The 13,724-nt window shown below is 44.0% G+C and overlaps 1 protein-coding gene and 2 long non-coding RNA genes across 6 annotated transcripts in view; 1 reads left to right on the top strand and 2 right to left on the bottom strand.

Annotated features, from left to right (window-relative positions):
- Positions 1-638: 638 nt before the first annotated feature.
- Positions 639-3,948, bottom strand: LOC135966580 (uncharacterized). The gene is made up of 2 exons (XR_010580002.2): positions 3,740-3,948; positions 639-797 (listed from the first exon to the last, which is right to left on the bottom strand). It is a non-coding gene; the product is annotated as an uncharacterized lncRNA (long non-coding RNA).
- Positions 3,949-5,097: 1,149 nt separating this feature from the next.
- LOC107126932 (uncharacterized) lies at positions 5,098-10,069 on the bottom strand. 2 transcript variants are annotated; one of them, XR_012421318.1, is made up of 3 exons: positions 9,968-10,069; positions 6,410-6,622; positions 5,098-5,921 (listed from the first exon to the last, which is right to left on the bottom strand). It is a non-coding gene; the product is annotated as an uncharacterized lncRNA (long non-coding RNA). The 2 variants fall into 2 exon arrangements; XR_001484021.4 differs by having other exon boundaries at positions 6,410-6,617.
- Positions 10,070-10,240: 171 nt separating this feature from the next.
- STAT1 (signal transducer and activator of transcription 1) overlaps positions 10,241-13,724 on the top strand; it is a 44,351-nt gene continuing 40,867 nt past the window's right edge. The window contains exons 1-2 of one of the 3 annotated variants that reach the window (XM_045368332.2): positions 10,241-10,383; positions 10,721-10,874. Coding sequence is in view for 1 of the 3 variants with exons in the window: in XM_074009596.1 (XP_073865697.1) it covers positions 12,611-12,807 (197 nt within the window). In the remaining 2 variants the exon portion in view is untranslated. Of the gene's footprint in view, positions 10,384-10,720; positions 12,808-13,724 lie in introns of all 3 variants that reach the window. The other 2 variants (XM_074009596.1, XM_045368333.2) reach the window with 2 other exon arrangements.

The raw sequence follows: 13,724 nt of genomic DNA, 5'->3' as shown, positions 1-13,724 counted from the left end.
GTGTCAGCCTATGAATTCTGACAAACTCATATAGTTGTGTAACCACCACTATAAGACAGAAGATTTCTACCAGAGCACTCACAAAGAGGATGCCACAAAAACATGGGGAAGGACATTCTCTCTTTCCTTACAGTAAACATAAGAAACAATTTCATGCAGCTTCATATGTAGACAGAGGGCTCTACTTAAATTGGATAATTTCACTCCCTAAAAAGTTTTGAATGGCTCATGATGCTCTGCATTAGCAGTTCTTGTCTGGGGTGTACGGACAGAATTCAAAGGGCTCATGAATTTAGATGGCAAAAGTTACAGTTTTATTTCTACTAACTTCTAACTACAGTTGATTTCCTTCAATTATATGGGCAGCAAACCATAACCCATACTATATTTATATCATAATTATTAAAGTCATCTCAAAATATCATTTATGCAAAGCACAATTTTGAAATTGCATTAATTGGACCCACTGCTAAATCCTATTATTTAATGTCATCAGTAAATAAGCACATGGTCAGGTGCAGTGGCTCACACCTATAATTCCAACACTTTAGGAGGCTGAGGTGGGAGGATCACTTGAGCCTCAGGGCTTAAGACCAGTCCAGGAAACAGAGGGAGACCCCATCTGTACTATATATATATTTATTTTATTTTATTTTTTTAATTAGCCAGGTGTGGTGGTATGCACCTGTGGTCCCAGCTACTTCGGAGGCTGAGGTGGGAGGATCACGCAGGAGGTCTTGGCTGCAGCCAACTGTGCTCATGCCACTTCACTACAGCCTGGGTGACAGAGTGAGACTCTGTCTCAAAAAGAGAAAAAAAGAATCATTTATATTACTATATCACAAAGTTGGTTTTAATATATCACAAAGTCGGCTTGATATCAGTATTTCAATGTAATTGGTTTTCTTTTGAATCTTATGCATCTTATTCAACTAAAAACATTATGTTCTGAAAAACTTACAGGTTTCATCAGACTGCCAAAGAGGTCCATGGCACAAAAACTAGATAAGAATCCCAGCTTTGGACAAAGACCACAATTCTCAACAGATCTTTCCAAAGGCACGTATTATTTAGTCCCCTTTTAGTCTTCAACTCATCTCTCATCACTCCTCCCCAACAGCTTCTTATCCACCAAAACATCTGCACACAAGACTGACTGAACTACTTTCAGCTTCTTTGATGGCCCATGTTCTCTCTGCTTCCCCTGCTACATTCTCTCAATTCTCCAAACCCATCCCATATACCCCTGCACCTGGATGATGTTCCCACATTCTTCAGGCTCTGGAAAGCCTTCCTGCCAAACACACACACATACACACACACACACATACACACACGTGTGCACATGGCTCAGATCATGCCAGCTTCCTCCATAGCATCCTCTACATCCCCAGCGCAGTGCTTATGACCTTTGGTGTAAATGATATCATCTATTTTCCTCAACAGACTCCAAGCAAGCTCTCTATGTACAGGGACCAAGACAGCCCTGCTCACAGTCATATTCCTGGAATCTAGCACAATCTGGCCCTGAATAAATATTTATTAACGATTTGGTGTTTGAACACATCAAGAATGGTCATTAGTTCCTTCCTTTCCTTTGCTCCTTGGGCTGCCTGCAAAACTAAACTGGAATTCTCTTCATAACAGCTCCAAACTCTAAGATCATGAAACAGCTCCCAATGTTATGCTTCATCCTGATTAACCAAAACACATTTGCTTTTGATCACACAGAGAGGACATCCTCTCTACCTCACCCTGAACTTCCAATAGACATTGTCTAGAATTATACTGTTTATCAGCTTGCTCTAACTTCCCTTTGATTCTAGGTATTATCTCATGCACGTCTAACATCCTAGACATCTACCTAGTCACAGATGAACCAAGTGTTCCTGCAATTTCCCCTAAACTCTCCATTACACTCAAGGGCATTACTACTTCTGCCCCTAGTAAAAGTCCTCCACAATACTCTTATGTTAGGCTCCACAGTCATCCTCTTAGATGTCTCACAGACTGCTGCAGACGGAAAGAACTCTGCCGTCCAGAGAGGGCAGGGAGAGGGGAGAGGTTGGAAGGGGTGTGGAGTAGAGCTCTCATTAAAAATCCTTTAGGGAAGTTTTTTGGGCTATGCATGCTCATTATTCTCTTCCCCCTTCAATTGTGGCTCGACAGGTCTTAGAGCCAGTGCTGAGATCTGAACAGCTGAATTAACCTGTGATTCCTGATCCCAGTGTTGGTCAGTGACATTCATTTATTCATTCATTCAAAACATATTTTTGAAATATTTGAAAATGCCTGTATCAGGCATTGCTTTGCTTAACCAGAGTTTCTGAACCACAAGACACAGAAAGTGATTTGCTTGACAATTTTCTCAGTTCTCCCAGGGATGGCATACAGTGACATTCTAGATATACAGGAGAGCAGGGTATTCATTACACACATAGATACCCTGGGGGATTAGACTGCATTGTCTCATGGAATCCTGGATGGAAAACGCAGTAACGCAGAACAAAGTCCCTCCTGTTGTGAACTTATACGCTGGTGAGGAGAGATGAAAACAGACAGATAATAAACATGGACAGGTTTAGCAAGTGTTATGAGGATTCCAAGTGTGATATAGTCACTGGAAGAAGCAATCAATGAGGGTGTCTTTGAGGAGATGATGACTGAGCTGAGACCTAGAGAATGTGAAGGAGGCAGTCCATTAACACTGCCAGGAAAACAGCATCCTAAAAGACCAGTGTATGTATGCATAGGACTCAGGTAGGTAAAAACCTGGGGTATCTGAGGCACAGAAAGAGGCCCAGGGGATGGAGGGGAGTCTAGTGAAGTATGGGGAGAGTGAGATAAGATGAGTAAGAGGGGCAGGTGAGCCCAAATTGGCGGGCCCTATAGGGAAAGCTAAGGATCCTGGATTTTATTGCAAATGCAACAGGAAGCCAGCAGAGGCTTTTAAACAGGTGAGTGGTGTTATAAAATTTGTTTCTTCATTTAAGTGAGCATCGAACAAGGTTCCTATACAAGAAATGCCCCCAAATTCCCCACCTAGGTCTGGCTTCCACAGGGCAGGCACTCAGAAGGGGCTCCATGTTTGGCTTCATGCTCTCCTGCTGCCTTCTTGAAATTCTTCATTCGTTTTGAGTAAGGGACCCCACATTTTCATTTAGCAACAGGCCCTCCCTGCAAATTACATAGTTGGTCCTGCGTTGTTCTAACAGGGGAAAATAAAAGTCTGTTTGCATAGCAGGACTCTGTACCTTAGGGTCTTGTTTGTGTGCAGCCATTGCGGGAGCTGGTCCTCACTCTCACAAGAGGCTGGAGGTTAGGGCCCAATGAGGTAGGCCCTTTCACACACTGGGGGTTCTAGGTGGGTGCCGAGTTCACCCTAAGATGGCAGAGCCCCTTAAGAGTAGGCGAGCAGAGCCCAAAGAAACCCAGTCTCGTGCCTCCTAGAACCATTGAGTAAGTAACAAGACATTACACAAAACTGTGTTTCCTGGGCCAGCCAAACTTTCGAAATCATTGTCCAGTGACTAAGCATTCCCCATTATACTTCTCCCACATTCCTGCTGGTATAATCACCATAACCGAGAAGGCACGGGGGCGAGAAGACCCCAGAAGACAGAGGCAAGCCCCTCGCAGACCTATATAGGCGCAGACCTACTGACGCCTATAGAAACTGCCAGCCCCCAACCTCTGGTTCTACGACAGGCGACCAGGCAGGCTGAGAGTCAGAGCTTACCAGACAGAACAAGATCTTAGTGCAATTGCAAACTGTGTAGATAGCGAAGTGAAGCAGGTGAAAGAGACCTTTTTCAGCACAAGGAAAGAAATAGTGGAAGTGGAAGGGTAAGGTTTCCAGCACCTCAGGTGCAGAAATCAGGACACGTTTCCCTCCCTCCCTTTAAGGTGAAATGGCAGCCATCCGCGCCTCCGCCTTCCGTCGTGTGCAGGGCTAACACTCGCGCGTGCGAGGCCGCGTGGACCGGCCTCTCTGGGACCCCCTCCAGCAAGCCGATCTCCAGCCCCAGGGCTAGCGTGCAAGCAGGGGGTCCCCCGCCCGGCGGAAACCGCCGGGAGGAAGCCGGATGCCGGAAAGCCCCGCTGAGCCTGCGTACTGCTCCCGCAGGCTCTGACTTTCGCTTTTCGGTTTCTTCTCAATCCCACTCCTTCTCGCTCCCCGGCAGTTTCCCCGAAAGCACGTGGGGCGGCTCTTCCCAGCAGTCGCGTCCCTCCCGCCGCGCGCGCCGGGCCAGCTGTTTCCGAAGCGATTCAAACTGCACAGCGCAAAGCCAAGGGCCTGGGCAGGCCTAGGCTGCTCTCCCTGCGTTCGGAAAGCTAGGGCTCCAAAGCATTTCTGAGCGGTTTTTGAACACGAATGTGATAGTGGTCATGGTAAACATTAAAAATAAATTATATAGATGTAATATACTACCCAGAAACATTAGCATTTTAGAATATTTTTCCTTTTTCCCTCTTTCTGTTTCCATTTATTTACATTTCTATATATTATTACAATAATAGGATAATGCTGTCTATGTTTTCTTTCCGTCATTTTCATTTAATTTTATACGTGGATATTTTCCAATGTGAAATTAAATAGTCTTTGAAAGCCTAACTTTGATATTCTACTATATGAATTGTGCTTTAACTGTCAGTTGGAAAATTCGGTTTCTGATTTTTCACTATTATAAGTGAAGCTGCTATGAACATCATTCTGCATAAAGCTTTCATATATATCTGATCACTTCCTTATAGCAGATTTCTGTAAGTTCAAGAATATTATAAAAACTTCTAAAAAATGATTGTGTTCCCTACATTATAATCATCAATAGAATTCTGGTCGATGTGTTATTTTTCCTTCATGTAAAGAACACAGCTTGCTTGCATATGGCCATTTTCCTAAAAGTATTCATAGCTTTCCTTCATATTGGGATGAAATATGTCATGTACATAGTGCAGTTTTGTTCAAACCATGATATGCTTCCCTGCATTTTAAGCAGCTGCTGTCTAGGAGGCCTCTTGTACTTATTAACTGGGAAGAAGATACACACACCAAGACAGGTAAGTGACTGTACAAAACCCAAATCCAGAGAACTACAAGAAATGATAGAAATCTTTTATTTCAATTCTATTATATTACAGATGAACAAATACAGTTTACACTGATGAACTGACATTCACAGTATAATAGCAAGCCTGACATAAAGGAGGAAAGGTGAAGAGGCATTGACTGGAATTTTTAGAAATTCCTACTATCAGATATTTAGCTTATAATATTATTGTAAACATTGGGGACATATGGCTGAAATACAAAATGGTAGCTGGAAGGAGAGGGAAAGTAAAAACATATTACTATAGATTGGTTCATCAGATTTGTAGCTATCATTTTGAAATAGATCAAGGCTATAAAGAACGCACAGAGCCAGTAAGTTTTTTTTTATAGGAATGTGGTAAGGACAAAGATAAAGCATTCCTTGAGGATGAGCGACTCCAGGAGAAATTCCCATGGTTGGGAAGGGCAATGGACCTGTTCCACTTAATTAAGTTCCGCTTACTTGTTTTAGAATTCAGTTGTAGGATGTTTTGTTTCATTTCATAAATTCTTTATGAGTGATCTATTGCTACATAACAGACCAAACTATTCCCAGAACTTTGGTAAAACATCATTTATCAGTGCTTGTGAGTCTAGGATATGCTGGGGAGTTCAGTTCACCTGGGTCAGGCCCCCACTTTATCTTGCCTGGGTTCTCTCATAAATCTGAGGTCTAAACTTGAACAACTGCTGTGATTCAGCTGTGGTCTGTGTGGTCTCTCATGCTCCTGCAGGCTAGCCGGACTTCTCATGGAGGCTGGGCAGGGTTCTGAGAGCAGAGTGTATAGGGCCTCTTGAGGCCTAGACTCCAAATGTCACAATGTCACGTCTGCGGCAGGGTGGGGAAATAATAGAACAGGGAATAATGTGGACATTATTGAAAATAATTTATCAGGAGAGCCTTCTTAATTTCAATTTCATGTAATGAGAACTATATAACTGATATCTTTTTGCCTTGGTTTGCAGGCTGCACTAGTTATTGTAGATATTTCTGCTATAAGTTGCTTTAAATGCTTTGTGCAACAAGCAGATGTAACTAAGTAAATACAACTGAATGATTTGGGTGTAAAAGAAAAGGTGAGTGAAGACTAGGAATGATACTGTCCTTTCTCCAAGCAAAATAGAGTTCCTCCAAATGGGAAGTATGGAGTAGTTCTTAAGTCTTTCTACTGTAACATCATGTGAATTTATGAGTTACTCTGGTGACTTCACTTCAGTTACTGATCATATGATGTAGTTTCTGGATTCCTCACTGTCCTTGACTCTCCTTTGTCTGTACACCAGTTCAGAGATGAAAAATAGTAAATTTCACCTTACCTGTTGCTTCTGATTGATTGCTGGTGACGAAGTATACCCTGTCATTTGTTGCTCTTTTAAATCCAATACAAGTAGTTGCATTTATTGTTTTAAATGTTATCCAGTTGACCGGAGGCTGAGGCAGGAGAATCGTTTGAACCCAGGAGTGGGAGGTTGCAGTGAGCCAAGATCGTGCCACTGCACTCCAGCCCGGGCAACAGAGTGAGACCTGGTCTCCAAAAAAAAAAAAAAAGTGTTATCCAGTTGAGGCCAGGCACATTGGTTCACACCTGTAATCCCAGCACTTTGGGAGGTCGAGGCAGACAGATCACCCGATGCCAGGAGTGTAAGACCAGTCTGGCCAAAATGGCAAAACCCTGACTCTACTAAAAATACAAAAAATTAGCCGGGCTTGGTGACACAGGCCTGTAATCCCAGCTACTCGGGAGGCTGAGGAACGAGAATCACTTGAACTCAGGAGGCGGTGGTTGCAGTGAGTCGAGACTGCAGTCTCGACTCACTGCAACCAATGCACTCCAGCCTGGCCGACAGAGCGAGACTGTGTCATCAATACATACATACATACATACATACATACATACATACGTAGTATCCAGTTGGTTTCAGACCAGCAGCAGTCCTTTGGAATATTTAGATAATTGAGAATTTTGATTTAGCGTGGGTACCTGAGGCATGCTGTCTCTTAGCAGAGGGAAGGAGCACACAAGAACAAGTTGATTACAAAGAACATGCAGTTTCAGGTCAGATGGTCTATACATCACAACTGTCCATATTCCTTTGGAACAAGTCACATGGCCAAGGTCAGAGTTACAGCACACAGAGAGGTATACTCTACCCTTAGTGAACCATGGCAAGGGGTGGGAAGGGACAGAAGAGATTTGAAAATAATGCAGTCTACAGACATAGTGTTAGCTGTTTTTTCTAGTTTTGTGTCTTTTGCAAATTTGACATTGTTGATATAGAGACACAGCTTTCCAAGCTGACTGTTACAAGGCAACCATCACACATTTGTATTTGTCAAATTATGGATTTCTAGGTTTTTGTTTGGCTTTGGTTTGATTGCTTTTTGAAGCAGTCAATATGTTATACAGTAAGAAAATATAAATAGTTTATCCTTTAGGAACACTGAATCTTGGAGACATAAGGATTGGCCACTTCAAAAACCATAATATTAGGAAGTGTATAGTTATTGTCCAAATAAATAGACACATATATTATTAGGTCATTCGGAGACCCCAGATTAATTGCTATAGGTTGAGGTGGTTCTAGAAAGAGAATATAGTATTTGGGCTGGGCTTTAACAGGTGGATAAGAATTTGGTAAGTGAAGAGAGTAAGGGGCAAGACTTGCCATTCAGTATGTACAAAGGGGCAGAAATCAGGAAATTAAAAGCATGGGGGGAGTGTTGGAGGTAGGCGAGGTTAGTTGGGAAATGGGACAATGACAGAAAAGGCTGGAAAGAAGGAAAGAGACATTTTGTGGAGGATCCAGACTAGCAGACAACATTTGTGTTGATCATACGTGCAAGGAGAGTTGTTAAGGCTTTTGAGCAGGGAATGACTACATCAATGCAGTATTTTAAGGAATTTAATTTGGCAAATATAGTGAAGGAGAAAGAGACTAGAAAAAGGTAGTATACCTAGAGATTAGCATAGCATTCCAATTCTCAAGTGATGAAGGCCTATGGTAGGATATTGTCATGGATGCTAAAACAAAGGGGAGTAAGGAAGGAAGCATCCATAGATCTTGATGATCCAAATTGGGATTTGGAGTGCCAAATAATCCTATTTGCAGATATTAGAATTATTTAATTCCTTCATGAATATTGAAGCTAATATCTGTGCAAGTTTTATAGTACCAGAAAAAAATATTTTTAACATGTAATCTACCGTTCCTAGAGTCAGCTTTTGATATGGTTTGGCTGTGTCCCCAGCCAAATCTCATCTTGAATGGTAACTCCCACAATTCCCACCTGTCATGGGAGGAAACTGGTGGGAGGTGATTAAATTATAGGGGCGAGACTTTCCTGCGCTCTTTTTGTGATAGTGAATGAGTCTCACGGAGCTGATCATTTTTAAAATGGGAGCTTCCCTGCACAAGCTCTCTCTCTGCCTGCCGCCATCCATGAAAGATGCGACTTGTTCCTCCTTGCCTTCTGCCGATTGTGAGGCCTCCCCAGCCATGTGGAACTGTAAGTCCATTAAACCTCTTTATTTTGTAAATTGCCCAGTCTCAGGTCTTTATTAACAGTGTTAAAAACGGATTAATACAGCTTTTTTCAGAGAACAGTAAAACATTGTGTTGGTCCTTGGGTAAGAGCAGAAGGGACCTTTTTGGTGCCCTGGCATCTCTTTGCAGAGACGGCTGTTTTCACTGCTAACTTGCTTTGTGAGGGTGCATTTGTGACAAGAAGAACAAATAGATGTGCAAAGAAAAAAAAAAAAAACTCACACACACACACATATAGGTATATCCATGGGAAATTATTCAGATCCTTCTCCTACCCCAAAGTGCCTAATTATTCAAGGCTTGACTCAAATCCCGTCTACTTGAAGGAACCAATTGATTTTATGAGCATGTAGTCCAAGAAGATTTAGTTTGTCTGGCTTCATTAGTGCCTACCTGGAGAAGTGACATTTGAGCTGAGATTTTAAACTAAGATCTAAAAGATGAGTTAGCCAGCAAAGAGTTGGGTGAAGCAGATGTTGGCTCAAGGGGTTTTCCAAATAGTTGCTAGTGAGAAGTCCCTGAGTTTGGGGAGTTTGGGTTATTTGCAGAACTAAATGCTGAAGTAAGCAAAGCAGAGTGGCATATTATGGGGTTGGAGAAAGAGATAGAGAAACCAGGGTTTTATAGTATGTATTAAGAAACTCAATTTTATAAGAGCAAAGAAAAGCCATGGAAGGATTTTTCAGGTTGGCAAATGACATGATCTGCTTTTCAGTTAAAAACAAAAACAAAACAAAAAAAACCACTCAAACTCTTGTATGGAGAATGGATTAAAAGGGAGCTAAGGGCTGAAGTGAGGCAGCCATTCGGGAATCTACTGCAGTAATGGGAAAGAGAGAAAAGGGAGGCGGCAGAAAGAAGAAATGGAGCAGAGTAAATGAGACTTGAGAAATATTTAGGAGGAAGAATAATAAGGTTTGAGGATCAGGTGTTGAGAGGTGAGGGAGAAGGCAATGTCAAAGATGAATCCTAGGTATCTGACATGTGCCATTTCTAGAAAAAGAGCATGTTTCAGGAGAAAGATGTTTGGTTCTGAACATAGTTTGTAGAGCTCACTGCACATACAAGTGGAGAAGCAAGTGGGAGTTGTGGGTGTGAAGCTCAGAGGAGAAATGTGGACAGGATAAGCATTTAGGACCCCTCCATCTAGAAAGAAATTGAAGCTGTGGGTGAGGTCATCACAGCACAGCCTTTAGGAGAAGTCCAGGTAAAGAAGCTGAGGAATGTCTGGACCCTGACTACCTTAACATATAATGGTTTGACAGTGGAGGTGGAGACAATGTAGAAAGAATGCCAAAGAGGCAGGAAGAAGCAAGGAGGATGTGTTACCTTTTGGTCGTTCTCTAAGGTATGTAAACAGAACTCCAGTACCTAGCGTGTCAACACGGAACCGGGCTGCAGGTCACCGCCCTAGCGGCCCTGCCCGAAGCCGGAGGAAACACCCAGCGCGCGAAGAAGCAGCGCCCCGCAGAGGGAGGCGGTGGCGCCCGCGGAACAGCCGAGTCTAATTGGCTGAGCGCGGAGCCGCCCGGTGATTGGTGGGGGCGGAAGGGGGCCGGGCGCCGGCACTGCTTTTTCTTCTGCCGGGTAGTTTCGCTTTCCAGCGCAGAGTCTGCGGAGGGGCTTGGCTGCACCGGGGGACCGCGCCTGGCAGACCCCCAAACCGAGCAGAGGCGGCCCGGCACGCCCGGGAGAGGCTGCACCGCCGCCCCCCACGCCTAGCCCTTCCGGATCCTGCGCGCAGAGTGAGTGGCCGTGAGGTTCCGGGTGCTGGGGGTGGGACGCGCCGGGACGGAGTCCTCGGGCCGTGCAGTTGGAAGCCGGGCGAGGACGGGCCGTCTGTGCTGACCCGCGAATCCGTGACCCAAAGAACGTGTCCCGAGTATTCCAAGTGCGAGGAGTGCCCCCTGTTCTCGGAGATGGCACTGCTCAGCACGATTGCCCTTGCCAGTCGTGCTCTGGCAGTAAAGAGGACTTGTGAAATGGAATTTTCCTCTAGAAGGCACTGCACCTTCCCATTTACCCTCACTTTCTCCCGTTTCCACCCCCCTTTCCATCAGTCACATTTTCTTCTTTTCGCAGAAAGTTTCATTTGCTGTATGCCATCCTCGAGAGCTGTCTGGGTTAACATTCGCACTCTGTGCATGCAACCTCGACAGTCTTGGCACCTAACGTGCTGTGTGTAGCTGCTCCTTTGGTTGAATCCCCACGCCCTTGTTGGGGCACAAGGTGGCAGGTCAGTAAATGTTCATGGGATCACATGAATGAGTACATGGCTTCGGAATCTTAATTATGTTTCTATGTTTAAAGATGGAAGGGCTTAATGTCTTCCTAGAGTTTAAAAGTGATGTTTAGTTTTTGCAGACCCCCCACCCCCAAAATAATATAATTACTCTTAAAAAAAATTTTCTGAAGAGTTCTGGGGTAGGTATGCAGAGGTGTGGTTAATTGTGCTTTGAATGTTGTTTGTATAGATAGGGAGTTGTTTTCATAGAACAGAAATAGGACTTGAGCCTCCAGCACAGTCCATTGTGCAACCATTGCTAAATGAGGATGCTGGACTCACACTTGTGAGATCATAATATGGTTTGCTTTTTAGTTTCTAATTCCATCTGAAATATACACAATTTGAATTCAACAAACTGTTTTGAGCCCATAGTGTAGGCAACTCACTGTCCAAGGTCCGTAAGATGTTAAAAAGGAAAATACCCCCACTACTCCACCCCCACCACACCTCACCCACCTTCCGCTGCAGGGTCTCTGGAGGCATCACAGAGCTTTACAAGGAAAACTGGAACTGATGCTCTAATAGAGGTACAGAATTCAGTGAGACACGAGTCAAAGAAAGCTTAATTGTGAGTCTCAGACAACTTAATGAAAGAAGGGACTTTTGTACATAGCGTTGAATGCTGTAGGATTTAGAGATGCAAAAATTCGTGGAGAGGCTGTTCCAAGGGCGAGTAGCTGGAGCAAAGCAGAAGTGTTGGGCACCGTTGAAAAACAGTAAATGATGTGGTAACTGGTTTGCTTTGTTGATGGATGAAGATGGGGTGGGTTGGAAATCCGCCTAGTAATGGGCAAATCATAGGATTTTTGCACAGGAGATTGATGTGGTCCAATCTGTGTGCAGCAGAGGCTGGATTGGGAAGGTAGAATGTTGGAGACAGGAAGGCAGCAGGTCTTGGGATGGAGTGGAAACAATCAACTCTAAATCTGGGATTTGAGCTAGGTGATTGGGAGATGGCCATGCCACTCTCTGAGTTGGTAACAGGTTTTGTGAGTTGGTAACAGGTTCTGTGAGAAGATGAGACTGACTCCAGATTTGTGAACATGAGCTTATTTATTTATTTATTTATTTAGAGACGGAGTCTTGCTCTGTCGCCCAGGCTGAAGTACAGTGGTGCGATCTCGGCTCACTGCACCCTTCACCTCCTGGGTTCAAGCAGTTCCCCTGCTTCAGCCTCCCCAGTAGCTGGGACTACAGGTGCACACCACCATGCCCGGCTAATTTTTTTTGTATTTTACTAGAGACAAGGTTTCACCATGTTGCCCAGGCTGGTCTTGAACTCCTGAGCTCAGGCAATCCGCCCACCTTGGCCTCCCAAAGTGCTAGGATTACAGGCGTGAGCCACCTCGCCCACCCAAACATGAGCTTATTAATTCACCTCTTCTGTGCCAGGTGCTACATATGTACTAGCTCATCCAGCCTTAACAACCAACTGCAGCAGGGTGTGGAAGCTCACGCCTGTAATCCCAGCACTTTGGGAGCCTGAGGTGGAAGAATTGCCTGAGGTCAGGTGTTTGAGACCAGCCTCAGAAACATAACAAGAGGCTGTCTGCAGAAAATTTAAAAATTAGCCAGGCATCTTGGCTCATGTTTATTGTATTAGTCTGTTCTCATGCTGCTATAAAGAACTGCCTGAGACTAGGTAATTTGTAAAGAAAAGAGGTTTAATTGACTCACAGTTCTGCATGGCAGAAGGCATCTCTTCACAGGGCAGCAGGAGAGAGTGGATGCAAGCAGGGGAAATGCCAGATGCTTGTAAAACCATCAGATGTCATGAGGCTCACTCATTATCACGAGAAGAGCATTGGGGAAACTGCCCCCATGATTCAGTTACCTCCACTGGTCCCGCCCTTAACACGTGGGAATTATATTACAATTCGAGGTGAGATTTGGGTGGGGATGTAGAACCAAACCATATCACTTGCAGTCTGAGCTCACTGGGAGGCTGAGGTGGGAGGATTGCTCTAGTCCAGGGGTTGGAGGCTGCACTGAACTATAATCGTGCCACTGCGCTCCAGCCTGGATGACAGAGCAAGTTCCTATCTACTACTACTACACACACACACACACACACACACACACACACACACACACACACACAACCACCTTGTTGATAGGGGAGTAAGTTACCTGGGTTCACTTGGCTAATAAGAGACGTTGCAGCTCCCATTGGCTGACAGTCCAGCATATCTGCTTTAGGCACATCCTTATTAGTTACCAAGCAGGAAGGGAGAGAGCCACAGATTTTTCCACTCAGGTAAAATAAAATTGAACTGAAAAAAATCAAATTGCTACAGCAGGAGTGTCAAGGGGCTGGGCTTGGGTCCATTTCTACTGGTATATATGATGATAACTAGCTTTATAGTCCAGACATTTCCTCATGCTCCTTTGGAAGGACATTTTTGGACTAGGCGTGACTTCATGCCTTCATACATGTACTTGGCTACAAGAATGCATAGATACTCTTCCATGCCCTACTTGAAAATCCAGACCCCTTCCCCAGAGGTCTGGCAGGGCAAGATTCCCTTGTGTCCACTCTGCCTATCGCCAGCTGTGTGCTGATGTAAATCCTAAGTTACTTGATGGTCATGGAAAACTTTCCGTTTTCCTAATGGATTTTAGGACTTCCTTATATCAAGTTTTTGTTGTGATTTTTAATCTTTAGGAAAACTGTATAAAAATGGACTTAACAGTTTTCCAAAGAGATAAGTGTTACTTTACCTTTTAATTGACATTTAATGATGTTGTTTTAATATTTAAAAATCATTACTTCTTTATGCCAGATTTATTGTTTGTAGT

The sequence above is a fragment of the Macaca fascicularis genome, chromosome 12, assembly GCF_037993035.2.
Source record: "Macaca fascicularis isolate 582-1 chromosome 12, T2T-MFA8v1.1".
NCBI lineage: Eukaryota > Metazoa > Chordata > Mammalia > Primates > Cercopithecidae > Macaca > Macaca fascicularis.
Note: the sequence above shows the minus strand (reverse complement) of the source record. Positions and strands in the feature narration are given on the sequence as shown.